The sequence below is a fragment of the Trichogramma pretiosum genome, unplaced genomic scaffold, assembly GCF_000599845.2.
Source record: "Trichogramma pretiosum strain Unisexual culture from Peru unplaced genomic scaffold, Tpre_2.0 scaffold74, whole genome shotgun sequence".
NCBI lineage: Eukaryota > Metazoa > Arthropoda > Insecta > Hymenoptera > Trichogrammatidae > Trichogramma > Trichogramma pretiosum.
Genome location: NW_019641708.1, coordinates 515,684 through 536,598, shown reverse-complemented (window position 1 = coordinate 536,598; position 20,915 = coordinate 515,684). Strand labels below are relative to the sequence as shown.

Here is a 20,915-nt window from a genome sequence, read left to right as displayed (position 1 = left end):
TAACTGAAACTAAACGAATAAATGCTTATTCTAGGTGGGCTTGCATAAATTTTTACCTCGCTCAATCATCAACACGATGAAGCCGAAAGCACTTCGCAAGCTCATACAGCAGCATTTCAAAAAAGTCACCGCTCTCTCCGAGCTCGAGTGCATGTTCAAGTTCTTCGACATTCTCCGGCAGCATTACAGATTCGACCAAGAGAGATTCATTTGTGCTTTGGGGGTGAGTTTTTTTTCCTTAAAATTAAAGACACAATCATCCGCGACTGTTTTTCGAAATAATACGTTGTTTTTTTTTCTACGCCACGAACAGACAAGCTGGTCGATACCCGTCGAACTAGTCATAGGGCCAGATCTTGGAATATCCCACATGGCTCATCGCGGCGGTACAAGCGTAAGTCGTTTTTTTTCCGAACTTCGTTCGAAGGTGTCTCGTATAACAAAAATTTGATTCCACATCGAATGACATCGTAACGATTTTCAGCCGACGAGTCTGGCGGAATTCAAGGCGATTCAGTCGATACAGACATTGGTGTCCGATTGCACGGAGCACGCCAAAGCTTGCATCAAACTCCGGGTGGCTGGAGCGGATGAGATTCTCAGTATCACTTGCTCGAGCCTCGACCAAGCGGAAAGTCTGGCGGATTTGATCGATGGTTATTGCAGAGTCATGACAAATAGCAATACATCGCTGTGGAATAGAAAAGGTATCGTGGAATGGACTCGGTACTTATTAGTTAGAGATCGTCTCTGGATTAAATTTTAAATAAATAATTGGTTTATTGACTTTCGATCTACTTTCAAATATACGTATTGTTAACAATGTATTGGAATTATTTAAAAACGATACTAGATTAATGAACAGACGAGGATTGAGATTATACTTAGTTATTACTTATATTGGTGTTAACATTTTGTAAACTGGTATTCACGTATTTAGTAATTTTTCTAGATATTATCCAACTAATTTTTCTTCTATTCACTTACACTTGATGCTGTCTTTTTAATCCTTCTATGATTTAACACTACTTCGATTGTTTACTCTTTAAGCTGCTTCTTGGAAAAATTATCCCTGCCCTTGTAAAGGTTTGTAACTCTCTTTAGTTTTATTTTCTCGAATCATTCTCCGAATAAATGCTCTTTAACAAAAATTAATTTCTCAGATGCTCATCCACCAAAGTACAGACAAGACAAGAAGGAGAGTCCAGAGAAAAAAATTCATGGAAAAACTGGTACAATGCTATCCGAAGATTACGCGGAGATAGTAGATGAAGAAGGTGACTATTCGACACCAGCAAGTAAGTTGATATGCTTATAATGTTGATTGAAATTGTCTCGAATAATCATTAATTAAATTGAATCTTTTGTAGCGCGTGATTATGAAATTGTGAGAAATCAAGTTGAGCTGGGTGAAATCATAGGCGAAGGACAATTTGGCAATGTTCACAAAGGTTCTTATAAAGGCAGAGACGGACAGGTTGTACCAGTAGCAGTGAAAACGTGTAAAGTAGATGCAGATCTAGCTACATCTGAGAAGTTTCTTGAAGAAGCTTGTGAGTAATTTACATTGCATGAATTCTGAAAATATTCAACAGTAGAAAAATTTAATAATATTCATTATGTCATGATATAGGGCAAAAATAATTAACTCATAGATTTTTGATGTGTTTATTGATAGAATCTATCTTTATTGAAAATAGTAATTATTCAACAATAATTACTGCAAAAGTATAACATTCAATTATTGTCATACACTTATAGTCATAGAAATCTATGAAAAGTATGAACATTTTTTAATGATTTTGCTATAGTCTACTTGAAAAGAAAGTATTATGACATTTTTCAGATACATCTTGTCCAGCTCAAAAAATACATTTAACATTTTTAACATTTGTATCAGATAATTTTAATTCTAAAAATACAAGATTTTAGGGAAAGGGGAGGGAAACATTTTGAATGTAAGATGATCGGTACAAATTTTAGACAATTTTATAATACGTTCTTCATCTAGTTCTCTTTTGGATCTTCTGCATATGCACATTGTCGATCACAAATGTTGCAATTAATCCTTTGAACATTCGCATCACATAATTTAAATTTTTCATTCATAAATTTGCAAGATATATGATCATGATTCAAATGTTTAATTGGGGGATGACATTTATAACAACAATGATGCATTGTACAAATTATAGGCAACAGTTCTCTTACACCTGTTAATATTTTCGCCTGTAATTGTTCTGTTGAAGACTTATTTTTCTTCATGTCAATATCTTGATTAGCATTACACAAGTTCATATTTTGATATTTATTACATAAGTCACTCTCAGAGTCTTTTTTGCTGTTAATATTTTTGGAACTCTTTGGATTTTTTTTTGAATCTTTCAAACAATCTGAATATGATGGAAGCCCACAATTCACGTTTCTATGATCAAATGAATCATTATTTTCATATTTTCCTAATCCTTTAGCCACTGGATAGCTTTCTTTCTTTTTATCATATTCAAAATATGATGAATGATCATAATCCTTGTTTTCTGGACCGTATAAATCTGATTTTTCTAATTCTTTTACCATTGGACAATTTTCTTTTTTATGCCAGTGTTTTAAACATAACTCACATTTAGGGGTTTCATTTCTTGCTTGCTTGCTTGCTTGATCACATAAGTCCAATTTTTCTAATTCTTCTTGTATTGGACAATTTTCTTTTTTATGTCCTTGTTCTGAACATAATTCACATTCAAGGGTTTTATTTTTTTTTTTATGTTTTACCTCCTGAAATGGTTTTTCATCATTTTCAATATTAGAATCACTTGGTTTTGATCCTAGATTAAAAAATGATTGAAATGCATTCATTAGATAAATTTTAGAACCCTGCAGAAGATTTCTTTCAGAATCAGAACTATTTCCCTTATCTTGTTTCAATTGTAAGCTGCATTCATTGTCTTGACCTGATTTACTATAAAAATTACTGTTTCTTTCTTCCATATCACCAGGCACTGCAGAGAAATTATTTTCTGAACGACTGGGGGGGTAACTACTAGAAACATTCCTTGTGGAATATTTTTTGTTATGATCCATATCGGATGTAAAATAATCGAGCATAGGCTTTTCTCTTGCTTCTTTTTTCTTTAAGCAATGTTCATCATCATGACCTTCTATGCCACAAAAGGTACACTCTTCAACTTTACTATCCAGTGTAATATTTTTTTCATTGTTTTCTTCAAGCTGATTTATTTTAATATTATTTTCTGATCTAGTTTGGGAATGAACACTCGATAAAGTTGTAACAGAATCTTTTGTGCTCCAATTGTCTAAATTAGGTGAATATATTGAATTGAAAGAGTTCTCTTTAACTCTTTCTTTTTCTGGGCAGCATACATCGTCATGACCATTTTTACCACAAAATGTACATTTTTCTCTTTTACTTTCATGTGAAGTTTTTTCTTTGTTGTTTTCTTCAAGTTCATTCTCTTTAATGTTATTTTTTGAATCGGTTTGGGAGTTAATACTAGAAGTGCTTGTATAATAATTCATCAAAGAAGACCTTCTTTCTTCTTCTTTTTTTGGGCAATGATCATCGTTATGACCTTTTTCATCGCAAAATGTACATTTTTCTTTTTTACTTTCAAGTAATGTTTTTTCTTCATTGTTTTCTTCAGATCCATATTTCTTAGTGTTATTATTTGATTCGGTATAGGAGTGAATACTAGAAGTTCTTGTATAATAATTCATCAAAGAAAACCTTCTTTCTACTGCTTTTTTTGGGCAATGATCATCGTTATGACCTTTTTCATCGCAAAATGTACATTTTTCTTTTTTACTTTCAAGTAAAGTTTTTTCTTTATTGTTTTTTTCAAATCCATATTTGTTAGTGTTATTTTCTGATTCGGTATAGGAGTGAATACTAGAAGTTCTTGTATAATAATTCATCATAGAAGACCTTCTTTCTTCTTCTTTTTTTGGGCAATATTCATCGTCATGACCTGGATCACCACAAAACGTACATTTTTTTGCTTCGGGTGGAGACTTTCTTGTTGCATTCTGAGAGCCTCTCATTGCTTTTATTAATGTTTCACAACGTTCGTGGTCATGCCCTTTTAATCCACAAAAACTGCAAATTTCATTCCCGTAAATTGGACAATCATCGATGGAGTGCCCATAAAACTCACAAAATTCGCAACGCAATTTATTCAAAATTTTGCACTGTCTCCTGAGATCACAATCAGACGTAGCATGGCCAGTGATCAAGCAAAAAGAGCACATCTTTGAACTATTCTCCGGTGTCCGGTTCACTTGTTGATATTTTTCGAGTTCCCTGGGATCGAAATAATTCGTTTCTTCTCGACGACGACGACGCTCGACGTCGCGATCAGGCTTCTGCTGCACCGATTCAGGTTCGATCTTGCTGCGTTCCTGCTGCTGTTGTTGCTGCTGCTGATCCGACGGACTCGTCCTGATTTTCTTATTCTTCTTGTGACTTTTCTTGGATTTGGTCTTTTTACCCATTGCGCCGCTCGAACTGTAAATTTCCCTCTCTTCTTCTTCTTCCTCGGACGTTGTCGTTGCGCTACGGAATGGATCCGACATAACACTTGATCTGTATAACAATGAAAAAAGAAAAATTTTCACACGTCTTATTAGTCACTTTTATACACTATGGCATATACACTGTTGCACGACCGGTGACGAACAAAGGCGGTTAAAACTCTACTATATACCCGCGATCAAAACAATGAGCTTCGTCACTCGACAGGCGGACGCGCGACTGTTTTTTTTCTCTCTTTGCCTCTAGACAACAATCGAGAAAATTCAAAGAATTCGAGTTTGAAGCAATTATAAAACTTACCAAAAACACTCGTCGGTTATGTGCTCGTAAATATACGAGCCGGTCTGCGGGCAGGCCACTACTGAGAGTATCTCTCAACGCTGAAGTGTCGCATGCTACACAATGCGCGCATATAAAGACTCGACGTTCACGACTCTCTGCGATACAATAACAAATCTGCTGAGCCGATAAGAAAACAAACGCGCCACACACATAACTATACGCGTAACGTATCGGTGCACCAAGAAAGGGAATTTCTGACGTATTTTTTTTCTTTTTTTTCGCAGACATAATGCAGCAGTTCGAGCATCCGCACATAATCCGGCTGGTGGGCGTCTGCAGCGAGGCACCCATCTGGCTCGTCATGGAGCTCGCCAAGCTCGGCGAGATGCGCGCCTATCTCCAGTCCAACAAGTCCCGACTGGATCTGGCCTCGCTGCTGCTCTACGCCTTTCAGCTCAGCACCGCCCTGTCCTATCTCGAGAGCAAGAAGTTCGTGCATCGCGACATAGCCGCGCGCAACGTCCTCGTCTCGGCGCACAACTGCGCCAAGCTCGCCGATTTCGGCATGTCGCGCTGGGTCGAGGATCAGTCCTACTACACGGCGAGCAAGTGCAAGCTGCCGATCAAGTGGATGGCCCCGGAGAGCATCAACTTTCGCCGCTTCACCACCGCCTCGGACGTCTGGATGTTCGGCGTCTGCATCTGGGAGATACTCATGTACGGCGTGAAGCCGTTCCAGGGCGTGAAGAACAACGAGGTGATCGGCAAGCTCGAGAACGGCGAGAGACTGGCGCTGCCGGGCAACTGTCCGCCCAGACTGTACTCGCTCATGTCGCAGTGCTGGAATTACGAGCCGAGCAAGAGGCCGACGTTCAAGGATATTAGAGAAAATTTGCAGTGAGTATATAACTGGCGCTTGTGCTCGAGTCACAAATAAACTTTTGAACAAATTTTAAAATCTCTTTGAGGGTAATCTTCAGGTTTTAATTGTCGAAATACCCCGACGGAAATTTTTCTCACGAGAAAGTTTTATAAAATCTAAAAAAGCCTTGAAAAGTCTTACAAATGATTAATGATTTTGAAGAGTCAATTAGAGTTTTCATAAAATCTTGTGGAGACTCGATTTTTTTGAAAAAGTGTTCATTTTTTTTTTCATTTTTTTTCCTATATTGTTCATATGGTTGCTTGTATAGTTTTTTCACCATGACTTTTGGCGAACGTAGATACCGATCAAAAAAGTTTTTAAAAATAATAAAAACTTTTATCAAAACTTAATAACTTTTAATACTATAATTTGGAAACTAAATATCCGGTTTCACATAAATTTTTAAAATTTACTTATATCAATTAAAATTTTATCAAGTTTTATCAACTCTAAAAAATCATGGTACGAAATCCAAATATTTACAAGAATTTTTAAGACTTATTCGGACTTTTAAAGAGTGTTTAAGAATTAGAGTATCGATGAATTTCCGTAAGGACAACTTTGATTATTCATTTTACAATTGTCAATTTTTTTTCCTCCAGCGAAATTCTCATCGAGGAGCGACACCAGCACCAGGAGCACGTCCGGAGAGAGAATCGAAGGCAGCACGCGATGTCTTGGGGTAAGCGTTAACAAAAAAAAACATCTCATTCGTACAAGTTCTTCTTTTTGCTAATAAACGATTGTCGTTCACAGTCGGCGACGACGCCGTGCCCGTGGCGAAATCCAACAGCGGTGGTCCGCTCAGCCGCCAGACGTCGGCGGATCAACAATCGTCCGCGGCAACGGTGGGTGGTGACCAGACGGCGCCCGTCTCGACCTACATCGTCGCCCAGAGCCCGGAGGTGCTGGCCCAGCTGATGAAGGAGAGCCAGGCGCGCGGGGTATGTCCCTCGGTCTACACGACACCCGCGACCCCCTTCAATTCTCTGGCCGTGCAGTTCCAGGACGAGGAGGACAAGCTCCTCACCACCACGGCCTGCGTGGCCGATCTGCCCTTTGCCGATCCCTGCCCGAGTAGTAGTGCTAGTAGTAGTAGTAATAATCCGGAGCAGCAGCAGCAGCAACAAATCTCTTCCTCTGCCACTGCTGCCGCTGCTGCCTCCGAAGCGAATCTCGACTCGATCGAGTCGACTACCGATACGACCGTGTCCTCGTTCCTCTCGAGCTTGAGTCTCTCGGAGAATAACTGCCAGCAGCAGCAGCATCAGTCGTCGTCGTCGTCGCCCGCTCGCAAACAAGTTACCGATCTCTACACGCCGGTGCAGAAGCTGCAGCAGCAGCCCTGCTCGGCCGAGATGATCTACGGCCCCGTGGCCGGTTTCAGTCAGAGCTCGGTGATCGTCGGCAGTCTGAGCCAGAGCCCGAGCCTCGTCGGCAACATGTCCGAGGCCGAGCCACCGCCGCCACCCGAACCGACGACGACGACGGTGACGAACGGTGGTGGTGGCGGCGGCTGCGTCGTCGGCAATCTGCCCTATCCCGCGGTCGAGAAGCTTTACGGTCCGGTCATGAAATTCCGGCCGAGCGGCCGTCATCAGCAGCCGCCGAATTTCAATCAGCCGTCGCAGATTTACTCGGCCACGAATTATCAGCAGCAACAGGCCAGACAGGCCGGCCCGATGTACAGTCCTGCCGCTGTGCAGAGGATGCAACAACAACAGCAACAACAACAGCAACAACAGCAACAATGCCCCCCGAGCTACGGTCAGAATCCACTGGTGCAGACGCATTACGCTCGTCAATGCGCCGTACCGCAGCCGGGCCAGGTCTACGTGGCCAGTAGTAGTCAGACCGCTGCCGCGGCTGCTGTTGCCTCGTCGTCTGCCTCGGCTGCCGATCTCCATTATCATCATCAGCAGCATCGTCAGGAAGACTTGGGTTTTGAGCAGCAGCAACTGCAGCAGGTTTGCGCTCGTCTTGCTCGTCCATTTTTATCGAGAGTGATTTTTTTCCTCGTTGACTCTTCCATCGTTGTTTTACCTTCCTCGTGTTGGTTTTTATGCTGTACATATTATTTTTGGTTCCCGTTGCAACGTTGAATATTTTATTTTGTTGTTTCTCGAGCTCGAGATATCATTAGTTGGTTTTAATAGTTTTGTTGATCGATTTTCTTTGTAATTTTGGATTATATGTTGTAGGACAGCACCCACGTTTTTTCTGTACATACAATTAGACATCATCGTAATTTTTTGTACTTCATAATAGATTCTTGTTTTCGAGCACCAAGTATATACGCAGAGATTTAGTGGTGGCACGTTTCGTCGCATGATTATTGGTTTTTGTTGAACGTTTTCGATTTGCATCGAGGGTTTGGTTTCACCTCATTGATTTTTATTTTCGCTGCAGACACACTCGAAAGTGGAAAATGAAACAGGAGAATTGCTGTGTATTATTTGCTGTTTTTCGTTTTAGATTTGTTTTGTTACTATCATCAACACGTTGTTGTCGACTAACGCACGTTTTTATCGATACACCATTATTAATACCCAGTAAACTAGTGTAAAATACCGATACAAATAGCCACACATCCCTTTCCAAGGTTTAGATCATGAGACCCAATCAAATTTAAAATTATTACTCTGCATGCTACAAGCCAGTACTGAAGGCTGTATATGTGTACATTTTATAAGCACCCACTTTATTTCATTATATTTAGTTGTAACATACACCGATGCAAGACAACGTTTTAACTGTTACTTTAAAAATAAAAATTTAGCACTTTAATGGACCTTAGAACCCTGTGAATATTGTACATTTACGCAGAGTGCCTTTTCTTTTATTTTATAAAACTAAATGATTCCCAAATCTTTAACGATCTCGTTTTCGATTCACAGAGAAACGGGCTGAAATTCGAGACTCAAGCTGAGTTCAATCAGCGCATCGAGGAAGAGCAAAAGTTTCTGGAGCAACAATTGCTCGAGCAGCAGCGTCAATCGGAGGAGGACGGTCGATGGCTCGCGAGAGAAGAGGTAAGATATTAATGCTGAACGAGAAAAAAGAGTATAGTTCGTTGCAATTTATTGATTAACTTTGTCGCAGAAACGACTGTCGATCGCCACCAGCGGCGACGAGTCGAGCGCCAGTCCGCCGGTGCCTCGCTCGGTCACTCAATCCCCGAGCCTGCTGCACATGCCCGACACCACGACGAGCCACTCCAACACCGGCTCGCTGGGCTCGGACAAGAGCCAATCGTCCTCCACCGAGCACGGCAAGATCATCGTCGTGAAGAAGATGGAGCCGACGCCCACCGCCGATCTCGATCGCAAGAACGACAAGGTGTACGAGTGCACGACGAGCGTGGTGCGCGCCATAATGGCCCTGTCGCAGGGCGTGCAGCAGGCCCGGGTCGATCAGTATCTGGAGTTCGTGCGCCGGGTCGGGATCGAGCTGAGATCCCTGCTGGCGTCGGTGGACGGCCTCGTCGAGATCCTGCCCACGACGGCGCATCGCGAGGTCGAGATGGCCCACAAGGTGCTGAGCAAGGATATGGCCGAGCTCGTCACGGCCATGAAACTCGCCCAGAGCTACAGCAGCACCACCCTCGACGGAGAGTATCGGAAGTCAGTCTATATACTTGTATATTTTGCGTCGCGGTTAAAATCTCGTTGTACCCAGCAGGCACTTACGTTAATCTTTTTTTTCTCTCCACGCACAGGGGTATGCTATCGGCGGCACACGTACTGGCCATGGACGCGAAAAATCTCCTCGACGTAATCGACTCGATTCGCATTCGCTATCCGTACGTCGATCAGCAGATATGTCAGCGGCAGCTGTATCACAACAACGACGGATCATCCCTGAACGCGAGAAACGTCGTGCAGCAGCTGGTCGGCGGCGGCAGCGTCGAGAGCCGGCTGCGATCGAGCCAGTCGGGCGAGCACTTCTTGAGGAGGAGCCAGTCGACCGAGAGACAGAACACGGGCTTCCGGCAGAGCCAGAGCGGCGAGCTGCTGCACAGAATGGGCCAATCGATGGAGCGTGGCTCTCAAGTGAGTGTCGCTTTCATTACAGTATGAAAAATCTAGACAGCTTTTACATTTAATATCCGTTTGTTTCGCAGAGCTACCTCGACTCCAGCGGCGGCAGCGGCATGTCGAGTCTCGAGCGTCGCCACCAGCTGGTCAACAGTCTCGAGCGCAACTCGACGGCGCGCCGTCAACGCTCCACGAGCAGCCTCGAGCGCAAGCGGCCCTCGCTCTCCTGCGCCGGCAGCTCGATGAATCTGCCGCCGGTGCCGGTGGCCTGCAGCATCGTCCAGACCAAGACGCCCATCATTCACCAGACGAGTCTGTCGTCGGCCACCGAGTTCAATCTCAAGAACAACTCGTCGTCGTCGGGCAACAACTCCGCCGCCGGGGCCGACAACAACAGCTAGCACGCGGCCGACGTGATGCGCGACTTCGCGCTCTGGCTGCAGAAATGATCGATAACGCGACAGCAGCCAGGCGGCACCGAGAGGCTCGATTGATTATTTTTTTTTAAAAAATTATGGCACTTTGCTAAAGAGAGCCTCTTTGCGCGCCGAGCTTCTGTCACGCGTGTAACCGATTTTCACAGTTTTCTCCGTGAAATTTGTACATAATTGTAATTGTATTATGCGGGCGTCAGCCACGGAGAAGTCGACACCGGGCTCGAAGAAACAACTCGTATTTTAACGATCTTACGATAGTCATTTTTTAAGGGTGATTGTTTTGTAATTGCTAAATGTTCGGTTACACTATAATACAACCTCGTTGCTGTATAATTTATATACCAAGCGTATGAAGAAAAAAAACAAAACACGTACTTATACGTAATATATAGGACAGTATTCAAATAGTAGTAGTTAGTAATGCGCTGCATCGCGATGTACGATTAATTCTTCCAAATCGCAAATTACGTTACGCTAACGATCGTGATTCCAAAGTTTAGATCTATAAATGATGATGCGATATAATATAATAATATAATATACACTTGTGTTGGGTGATATGAATGTTGTTTTTTTAGGCATATACCGATTTTCTTTTTTACTTAGCATTTTTAAAATTTTGCGTCGTATTAAGAATTGTAATTTTTACTCATCGAAACGTTTTTCGAGTAGTCAGTGCGATATGTGAAAACGGTATATCCATTAATAGTAAAGTATACAGAAAAATAATCGTTTCGAGCATGATGTAAAGAAAAAAAAATATCGAGCTCTCAGAGGAGTTCACGGACTAACGTGTTAATTCACGCAAAATAAACTAAACCATAACGATACCGAAAATAAATATAGACGGTATAAGTAATAAGAGCTATAAGCCAATAACCATTGCAATAAAAGCGTGACAAAAAGACTCTTTTCCTTGCTCGCGTGAGTAACCGACACTACCAGCTTATGAAGAGGACATGGTTATTCGAGATATTTTACATAAATGTGAAAATATTATAACATTAAAATAAATCGATGAGTTTGGACAAATAATCATCATTGCTATACGTAATATTTGCTACAGTTCCTATCTCGAATATTCATTATTTCATTATTCCTCATATCATCTCGATATATAGATGTTATAGTATCGATCTAACCCATTAAAAACCATTAAGAGGCTTTGCAATTAATACACGAATAAAATAATATTTTTAAATAAAAACGGTAGCACTTTATACGAGCGAAAGTTATACACACACACACCTTCGAGTCTCGATAATTGAAAGTACAAATTCGTGCTATGAAAAATTATTTAATGATGATGTTTCGAATTGATCATTTTTGTATTGCGTATCATATGGTTAGATTGAACTTGAAATTCAATTTTATGTAAAATTACAAAATAACGAATTTAAGCTGACTCGTCTGTTTGATTTGTTTAGAATATTTGTAAATTTGTGTAAATGTTAGTATGTATTATTACATATGAATTATCAACTATGATTGTTAACTTATACAGAATAAATTACACTTCAAATTCATGTTATTTGTTTTTTTCTACGTTTATGTCTACTCTTCGAAAAACCGATTCCTAAAATATCGTTTAACTTAGGATAAAGGAACTCTATATAAAAAAAGGACCATCATTATTTACGAAAATATATTCGAAAATTAATATAATTCTATACTTTTGAATTCAAAATTTTACATAATAAATAACACTGATTCATTTCTCAGATGCTCATCCACCAAAGTATAGACAAGATAAGAAGGAGAGTCCAGAGAAAAAAATTCATGGAAAAACTGGTACAATGCTATCCGAAGATTACGCAGAGATAGTAGACGAAGAAGGTGACTATTCGACACCAGCAAGTAAGTTGATATGCTTATAATGTTGATTGAAATTGTCTCGAATAATCATTAATTAAATTGAATCTTTTGTAGCGCGTGATTATGAAATTGTGAGAAATCAAGTTGAGCTGGGTGAAATCATAGGCGAAGGACAATTTGGCAATGTTCACAAAGGTTCTTATAAAGGCAGAGACGGACAGGTTGTACCAGTAGCAGTGAAAACATGTAAAGTAGATGCAGATCTAGCTACATCTGAGAAGTTTCTTGAAGAAGCTTGTGAGTAATTTACATTGCATGAATTCTGAAAATATTCAACAGTAGAAAAATTAAATAATATTCATTATGTCATGATATAGGGCAAAAATAATTAACTCATAGATTTTTGATGTGTTTATTGATAGAATCTATCTTTATTGAAAATAGTAATTATTCGACAATAATTACTGCAAAAGTATAACATTCAATTATTGTCATACACTTATAGTCATAGAAATCTATGAAAAGTATGAACATTTTTTAATGATTTTGCTATAGTCTACTTGAAAAGAAAGTATTATGACATTTTTCAGATACATCTTGTCCAGCTCAAAAAATACATTTAACATTTTTAACATTTGTATCAGATAATTTTAATTCTAAAAATACAAGATTTTAGGGAAAGGGGAGGGAAACATTTTGAATGTAAGATGATCTGTACAAATTTTAGACAATTTTATAATACGTTCTTCATCTAGTTCTCTTTTGGATCTTCTGCATATGCACATTGTCGATCACAAATGTTGCAATTAATCTTTTGAACATTCACATCACATAATTTTAATATATCATTCGTAAATTTACAAGATTTATGATAATGATCAAATACATACAGTGGGGGGTGACATTCATAGCAAAAATTATGCATTGTACAAATTATAGGCAACAGTTCTCTTGCACCTGTTAATATTTTCTCCTGTAATTGTTCTGTTGAAGACTTATTTTCCTTTGTGTCATTATCTTGATTAGCATTACACAAGTTCATATTTTGATATTTATTACATAAGTCACTCTTCAAGTCTTTTTTGCTGTTAATATTTTTGGAACTCTTTAGATTTTTTTTTGAATCTTTCAAACAATCTGAATATGATGGAAGCCCACAATTCACGTTTCTATGATCAAATGAATCATTATTTTCATATTTTCCTAATCCTTTATCCACTGGATAGCTTTCTTTTTTTTTATCATATTCAGAATATGATTCAGAATATGGTTTATAATCCTCGTTTTCTTGATCATATAAACCAGATTTTTCTAATTCTTTTATCATTGGACAATTTTCTTTTTCATGCCCATCATTTAAACATAACTCACATATAAGGGTTTCATTTTTTTCTTGCTTGCTTGCTTCATCACATAAATCCAATTTTTCTAATTCTTTTGGGATTGGACAATTTTCTTTTTTATGTCCACGTTCTGAACATAATTCACATTCAAGGGTTTTATTTTTTTTTTTATATTTCACTTCCTGAAATTGTTTTTCATCATTTTCAAAATCAGAATCGCTTGGTTTTGATCCTCGACCGAAAAATGATTGAACTGCATTAATTGATTGCATTAGATAACTTTTAGGACCCTGCAGAAGATTTCTTTCAGAATCAGAACTATTTCCCTTATCTTGTTTCAATTGTAGGGTGCATTCATTGTCACGAACTGGTTTACTATAAAAATTACTGTTTCTTTCTTCAATATCGCTTGGCACTGTAAAGAAATTATTTTCTGAATGGCTCTGGGGGTAACTACTAGAAAAATTCCTTGTGGAATATTTTGTGTTCTGATCTATATTAGTTGTAAAATAATTCATCATAGGCTTTTCTCTTGCTTCCTCTTTCATTGAGCAATGTTCATCATTATGACCTTCTATTCCACAAAATGTACACTCTTCAGCTTTATTGTCAAATGTAATATTTTTTTCATTGTTTTCTTCAAGCTCATTCGTTTTAATATTATTTTCCGATCTAGTTTGAGAGTGAATACTTGAAAAAGTTGTGGCAGAATATTTTGTGCTCCAATTGTCTAAATTAGGTGGAGAATACATTGAATTGAAAAAGTTCTCTCTTTTTCTTGCTCTTTCTTTTTCTGGGCAATGCTCATCGTGATGACCATTTTCACCAAAAAACGTACATTTTTCTCTCATACGTTCATGTGAAGTTTTTTCTTCATTGTTTTCTTCAAATCCATATTTCTTAGTGTTATTTTTTGGTTTGGTATAGGAGTGAATACTAGAAGTTCTTGTAAAATAATTCATCATTGGCTTTTCTCTTGCTTCCTCTTTCATTGAGCAATGTTCATCGTCATGACCTTCTATACCGCAAAATGTACACTCTTCAACTTTACTATCAAGTGTAATATTTTTTTTATTGTTTTCTTCAAGCTCATTCATTTTAATATTACTTTCTGATTTAGTTTGGGAGGGAATACTCGAAAAAGTTGTTGCAGAATCTTTTGAGCTCCAATTGTCTAAATTAGATGGAGAATATATTGAATTTGAAGAGTTCTCTCTAACTCTTTCTTTTTCTGGGCAACATTCATCGTCATGACCATTTTTACCACAAAATGTACATTTTTCTCTTTTACTTTCATGTGATGTTTTTTCTTTGTTGTTTTCTTCAAGTTCATTCTTTTTAATGTTATGTTCTAAATCGGTTTGGGAGTGAATACTAGAAGTTCTTGTAAAATAATTCATCATTGGCTTTTCTCTTGCTTCCTCTTTCATTGAGCAATGTTCATCATCATGACCTTCTATACCGCAAAATGTACACTCTTCAACTTTACTATCAAGTGTAATATTTTTTTTATTGTTTTTTCCGAGCTCATTCATTTTAATATTATTTTCCGATCTAGTTTGGGAGTGAATACTTGAAAAAGTTGTGGCAGAATATTTTGTGCTCCAATTGTCTAAATTAGGTGGAGAATACATTGAATTGAAAAAGTTCTCTCTTTTTCTTGCTCTTTCTTTTTCTGGGCAATGCTCATCGTTATGACCTTTTTCATCGCAAAATGTACATTTTTCGTTTTTACTTTCATGTAAAGTTTTTTCTTCATTGTTTTCTTCAAATCCATATTTCTTAGTGTTATTTTTTGATTCAGTATAGGAGTGAGTACTAGAAGAAGTTCTTGCGGAATAATTTAACAAAGAAGACCTTTTTCTTTCTTCTTCTTTTCTTGGGCAATGATCATCGTTATGATCTTGATCACCACAAAACGTACATTTTTCGTTTTTACTTTCAAGTAAAGTTTTTTCTCCATTGTTTTTTTCAAATCCATATTTGTTAGAGTTATTTTCTGATTCGGTATAGGAGTGAATTTTAGAAGTTCTTGTACAATAATTCATCAAAGAAGACCTTTTTTCTACTTCTTTTCTTGGGCAATATTCATCGTTATGACCATTTTCACCACAAAAAGTACATTTTTCTTTTGTACTTTCATGTAAAGTTTTTTCTTCATTGTTTTCTTCAAATCCATATTTTTCAGTGTTATTTTTTGATTCAGTATAGGAGTGAGTACTAGAAGAAGTTCTTGCGGAATAATTTAACAAAGAAGACCTTTTTCTTTCTACTTCTTTTCTTGGGCAATGATCATCGTTATGATCTTGATCACCACAAAACGTACATTTTTCGTTTTTACTTTCAAGTAAAGTTTTTTCTTTATTGTTTTTTTCAAATCCATATTTGTTAGTGTTATTTTCTGATTCAGTATAGGAGTGAATACTAGAAGTTCTTGTATAATAATTCATCAAAGAAGACCTTCTTTCTTCTTCTTTTTTTGGGCAATATTCATCGTCATGACCTTGATCACCACAAAACGTACATTTTTTTGCTTCGGGTGGAGACTTTCTTGTTGCATTCTGAGAGCCTCTCATTTCTATTAATAATATTTCACAACGTTCGTGGTCATGCCCTTTTAATCCACAAAAACTACAAATTTCTCTCCCGTAAATTGGACAATCGTCGATGGAGTGCCCATAAGACTCAAAAAATTCGCTACGCAATTTATTCAACATTTTGCACTGTCTCCTGAGATCAGAATTAGACGTAGCATGGCCGGTGATCAAGCAAAAAGAGCACATCTTCGAACTATTCTCCGGTGTCCCGTTCACTTGTTGGTATCTTTCGAGTTCCCTGGGATCGAAATAATTCGTTTCTTCTCGACGACGACGATGCTCGACGTCGTGATCAGGCTTTTGCTGCACCGATTCAGGTTCGATCTTGCTGCGTTCCTGCTGCTGTTGTTGCTGCTGCTGATCCGACGGACTGTGACTTTTCTTGGATTTGGTCTTTTTGCCCATTGCGCCGCTCGAACTGTGAATTTCCCTCTCTTTTTCTTCCTCGGACGTTGTCGTTGCGTTACGGACTGGATCCGACATAACACTTGATCTGTATAACAATGAAAAAAGAAAAATTTTCACACGTCTTATTAGTCACTTTTATACACTATGGCATATACACTGTTGCACGACCGGTGACGAACAAAGGCGGTTAAAACTCTACGTACCCGCGATCAAAACAATGAGCTTCGTTACTCGACGCGGACGCGCGACTGTTTTTTTTCTCTCTTTGCCTCTAGACAACAATCGAGAAAATTCAAAGAATTCGAGTTTGAAGCAATTATAAAACTTACCAAAAACACTCGTCGGTTATGTGCTCGTAAATATACGAGCCGGTCTGCGGGCAGGCCACTACTGAGAGTATCTCTCAACGCTGAAGTGTCGCATGCTACACAATGCGCGCATATAAAGACTCGACGTTCACGACTCTCTGCGATACAATAACAAATCTGCTGAGCCGATAAGAAAACAAACGCGCCACACACATAACTATACGCGTAACGTATCGGTGCACCAAGAAAGGGAATTTCTGACGTATTTTTTTTCTTTTTTTTTGCAGACATAATGCAGCAGTTCGAGCATCCGCACATAATCCGGCTGGTGGGCGTCTGCAGCGAGGCGCCCATCTGGCTCGTCATGGAGCTCGCCAAGCTCGGCGAGATGCGCGCCTATCTCCAGTCCAACAAGTCCCGACTGGATCTGGCCTCGCTGCTGCTCTACGCCTTTCAGCTCAGCACCGCCCTGTCCTATCTCGAGAGCAAGAAGTTCGTGCATCGCGACATAGCCGCGCGCAACGTCCTCGTCTCGGCTCACAACTGCGCCAAGCTCGCCGATTTCGGTATGAGCCGTTGGGATATTGCAGCTCGATGAATCTGCCGCCGGGGCCGACAACAACAGCTAGCACGTGGCCGACGTGATGCGCGACTTCGCGCTCTGGCTGCAGAAATGATCGATAACGCGACAGCAGCCAGGCGGCACCGAGAGGCTCGATTGATTTTTTTTTTCAAAAATTATGGCACTTTGCTAAAGAAGAGCCTCTTTGCGCGCCGAGCTTCTGTCACGCATGTAACCGATTTTCACAGTTTTCTCCGTGAAATTTGTACATAATTGTAATTGTATTATGCGGGCGTCAGCCACGGAGCAGTCAACATACTGGGCTTGAAGAAACAACTCGTATTTTAACGATCTTACGATAGTCATTTTTTAAGGGTGATTGTTTTGTAATTGCTAAATGTTCGGTTACGCTATAATACAATCTCGTTGCTGTATAATTTATATACCAAGCGTATGAAGAAAAAACAAAACACGTACTTATACGTAATATATAGGACAGTATTCAAATAGTAGTAGTTAGTAATGCGCTGCATCGCGATGTACGATTAATTCTTCCAAATCGCAAATTACATTACGCTAACGATCGTGATTCCAAAGTTTAGATCTATAAATGATGATGCGATATAATATAATGATATAATATACACTTGTGTTGGGTGATATGAATGTTGTTTTTTTAGGCATATACCGATTTTCTTTTTTACTTAGCATTTTGAAAATTTTGCGTCGTATAAGAATTGTAATTTTTACTCATCGAAACGTTTTTCGAGTAGTCAGTGCGATATGTGAAAACGGTATATCCATTAATAGTAAAGTATACAGAAAAATAATCGTTTCGAGCATGATGTAAAGAAAAAAAAATATCGAGCTCTCAGAGGAGTTCACGGACTAACGTGTTAATTCACGCAAAATAAACTAAACCATAACGATACCGAAAATAAATATAGACGGTATAAGTAATAAGAGCTATAAGCCAATAACCATTGCAATAAAAGCGTGACAAAAAGACTCTTTTCCTTGCTCGCGTGAGTAACCGACACTACCAGCTTATGAAGAGGACATGGTTATTCGAGATATTTTACATAAATGTGAAAATATTATAACATTAAAATAAATCGATGAGTTTGGACAAATAATCATCATTGCTATACGTAATATTTGCTACAGTTCCTATCTCGAATATTCATTATTTCATTATTCCTCATATCATCTCGATATATAGATGTTATAGTATCGATCTAACCCATTAAAAACCATTAAGAGGCTTTGCAATTAATACACGAATAAAATAATATTTTTAAATAAAAACGGTAGCACTTTATACGAGCGAAAGTTATACACACACACACCTTCGAGTCTCGATAATTGAAAGTACAAATTCGTGCTATGAAAAATTATTTAATGACGGTATTTCGAATTGATCATTTTTGTATTGCGTATCATATCGTTAGATTGAACTTGAAATTCAATTTTATGTAAAATTACAAAATAACGAATTTAAGCTGACTCGTCTGTTTGATTTGTTTAGAATATTTTTAAATTTGTGTAAATGTTAGTATGTATTATTACATATGAATTATCAACTATGATTGTTAACTTATACAGAATAAATTACACTTCAAAATCATGTTATTTGTTTTTTTCTACGTTTATGTCTACTCTTCGAAAAACCTTTTCCTAAAATATTGTTTAACTTAGGATAAAGGAACTCTATATAAAAAAAGGACCATCATTATGTACGAAAATATATTCGAGAATTAATATAATTCTATACTTTTGAATTCAAAATTTTACATAATAAATAACACGGACTTTATCTTCCATGTTTTGAACAATAAAATCTTTCTCCATTCACCGTGGCCTGTCTAGCAAATTTTGTCAAAATTGCATTCACATCTTGCCTACTAGTAGAAAATTTTCTGAAATAGTAAATATTAAATTAGATATCTTAAAAATGATATTTTATGTAAGAACTTACTCTAAATAAGGGGTTATCTCTTTAACAGTCCACTTTGGTTTGGCTTTGAATAATTGGTCTAATCTTGTTGATAAATTATCGGATAAATCACATTCAAGAAACAAATTCACACGTTTTCGTCTCATATCATCTTCTAAAATGATTCCTACTCCATATAAGTATTCTTCTTTTGGTTTAAGTGCAGGTGGACATCCTATTTGCCAAGCTTCCATGAAATCACTTAAATTATTGGATGGACAACCAGTTAACAACATTCGGGCTAACAGCTTAGTTGATTTTTCTTCATCATATCTAAGAAATTTGGAAAGTAATTTATTGACATATAATCAACCAATTTTAAATAATGAGAAATATAATTAATGTTACTTGTATAATTTAGTTCCATCTTTTTTTGTTTTATCACTTGGACTGGCGTACTTAGCAAATAAACATTCAAAAACAGGTTTAGGAATTATTTCTTTAAGGGAATCATAAGATTCTTCTTTATCTGCTTCATCTATTTCCCAAGAATTTGCTTCTAGTAAATCAAGCATCAAAGGGACTGCTCTTGCTTCAAATTCAAAGGATATTAATCTAAAGTAACCTGGAATATATTTGTTTAATTTGAGTAACATTAATATCGAGCACATAGTTTTAAATAAAAGTGTCCTTTACCATCCATCTCAACAACGAGAAGATCAGGTAGATAACGTAAAATTTCTCCATCACTGGCTTGAATTATACTTTTAACTTTATCCCAATCTAAAAGTGCTGATTTTTCAATTGTATTTTCATACTCTAGTCCTTTGAATGCAGTTGGTTCTAAAACTCTTACAAGTTTTCCTAACTTAGGGCTGCACTCCCGTATCTGGATTGAAAAATACACAAAGCTTATAATAAGGGTTTTAAATGATTTATGTTTAGTTAATCTACCTAAAATACTTACTTCAAAATATTTACTGTATACTCCCAGAATTTGTACACTTTCCATTTTTTTTTCACTTAAATCACCTGCTTTAGCTTCCATTTCATCAATACTAGGTATGAGTAAACAAGTACTTGAAGTTTCAGCTTCTTTTACCTCATAACTTCGAGTTCCTGAACATAATACTGCTGGCTCATTCGGTTCACCCCGAAAGGATACACTGGAATTATTGATTTTAATAAATGTACAATTTAAAATAAGACTTCAAAGACCAGAAAAATATCATATGTAATTTTAAAGTAAATTTCTTACCATTCACCAGCTTCTATAGATTTTAATATATGATCATCTGCTTCTAAAATCATAAACTGCTCTGAAGGTTTATCAAGTGGCTCAGTAGAGTATAATGCATATGTCAAAGGTTTAACATTATCTGTATGAATACGGAATAATCTCAATGTTTCTTCTATTTCTGCGGTTGATTTTACAAAACTATAAAGTAATTCAAATTTTTATCATTTATAATAATTTTGTAACAATATGAGAAATGTAAAAATCACCTCATGTCTTCTTGTTTATCTTGTGTGCCATTATTAGTTTCACTATCACTCTCCATAATGATAATTCTTTTTCAATCACCAGTGGAATAATTCGAAATAGATAATAATAATAATAAGTTAAACTATAATATGTCAATTGTTTGTTTGTGATTTTTACGCGCCAATTTACAATTATCTTGCCAAAGAAAAAGAGAAAAACAATTAGGTCTG

The 20,915-nt window shown here is 37.6% G+C and overlaps 5 protein-coding genes across 7 annotated transcripts in view; 2 read left to right on the top strand and 3 right to left on the bottom strand.

Annotated features, from left to right (window-relative positions):
• LOC106659573 (focal adhesion kinase 1) overlaps window positions 1-11,756 on the top strand; it is a 65,581-nt gene extending 53,825 nt beyond the window's left edge. For 2 of the 3 annotated variants that reach the window (XM_014382173.2, XM_023463130.1), the window contains 13 exons: window positions 35-223; window positions 314-394; window positions 485-707; window positions 1,051-1,086; window positions 1,164-1,298; window positions 1,371-1,553; window positions 5,116-5,728; window positions 6,359-6,438; window positions 6,513-7,723; window positions 8,654-8,788; window positions 8,859-9,379; window positions 9,475-9,808; window positions 9,880-11,756. In XM_014382173.2, the coding sequence (XP_014237659.1) occupies window positions 35-223; window positions 314-394; window positions 485-707; window positions 1,051-1,086; window positions 1,164-1,298; window positions 1,371-1,553; window positions 5,116-5,728; window positions 6,359-6,438; window positions 6,513-7,723; window positions 8,654-8,788; window positions 8,859-9,379; window positions 9,475-9,808; window positions 9,880-10,194 (4,056 nt within the window). In that variant the 3' untranslated portion in view covers window positions 10,195-11,756. The remainder of the gene's footprint in view (window positions 1-34; window positions 224-313; window positions 395-484; window positions 708-1,050; window positions 1,087-1,163; window positions 1,299-1,370; window positions 1,554-5,115; window positions 5,729-6,358; window positions 6,439-6,512; window positions 7,724-8,653; window positions 8,789-8,858; window positions 9,380-9,474; window positions 9,809-9,879) is intronic. The other variant, XM_023463131.1, reaches the window with a different exon arrangement.
• On the bottom strand, window positions 1,657-5,088 carry LOC106659574. Its single transcript, XM_014382175.2, has 2 exons — window positions 4,850-5,088; window positions 1,657-4,600 (listed from the first exon to the last, which is right to left on the bottom strand). The coding sequence occupies exon 2, from the start codon at window positions 4,588-4,590 to the stop codon at window positions 2,008-2,010; it is 2,583 nt and encodes an 860-aa protein (XP_014237661.2). The 5' UTR covers window positions 4,591-4,600; window positions 4,850-5,088; the 3' UTR covers window positions 1,657-2,007.
• On the top strand, window positions 11,190-17,827 carry LOC106659460 (focal adhesion kinase 1-like). The gene is made up of 4 exons (XM_023463123.1): window positions 11,190-11,217; window positions 11,953-12,087; window positions 12,160-12,342; window positions 16,989-17,827. Exons 1-4 carry the CDS (start codon window positions 11,190-11,192, stop codon window positions 17,297-17,299), a joined length of 657 nt encoding a protein of 218 aa, XP_023318891.1. The 3' UTR covers window positions 17,300-17,827.
• On the bottom strand, window positions 12,434-16,961 carry LOC111694551. Its single transcript, XM_023463132.1, has 2 exons — window positions 16,723-16,961; window positions 12,434-16,478 (listed from the first exon to the last, which is right to left on the bottom strand). Exon 2 carries the CDS (start codon window positions 16,466-16,468, stop codon window positions 12,797-12,799), a length of 3,672 nt encoding a protein of 1,223 aa, XP_023318900.1. The 5' UTR covers window positions 16,469-16,478; window positions 16,723-16,961; the 3' UTR covers window positions 12,434-12,796.
• Window positions 17,828-19,010: 1,183 nt separating the features above from the next.
• Window positions 19,011-20,871, bottom strand: LOC106659579 (sister chromatid cohesion protein DCC1). Its single transcript, XM_014382182.2, has 7 exons — window positions 20,706-20,871; window positions 20,458-20,637; window positions 20,167-20,365; window positions 19,896-20,088; window positions 19,608-19,824; window positions 19,242-19,532; window positions 19,011-19,182 (listed from the first exon to the last, which is right to left on the bottom strand). Exons 1-7 carry the CDS (start codon window positions 20,759-20,761, stop codon window positions 19,077-19,079), a joined length of 1,242 nt encoding a protein of 413 aa, XP_014237668.1. The 5' UTR covers window positions 20,762-20,871; the 3' UTR covers window positions 19,011-19,076.
• Window positions 20,872-20,915: the final 44 nt, after the last annotated feature.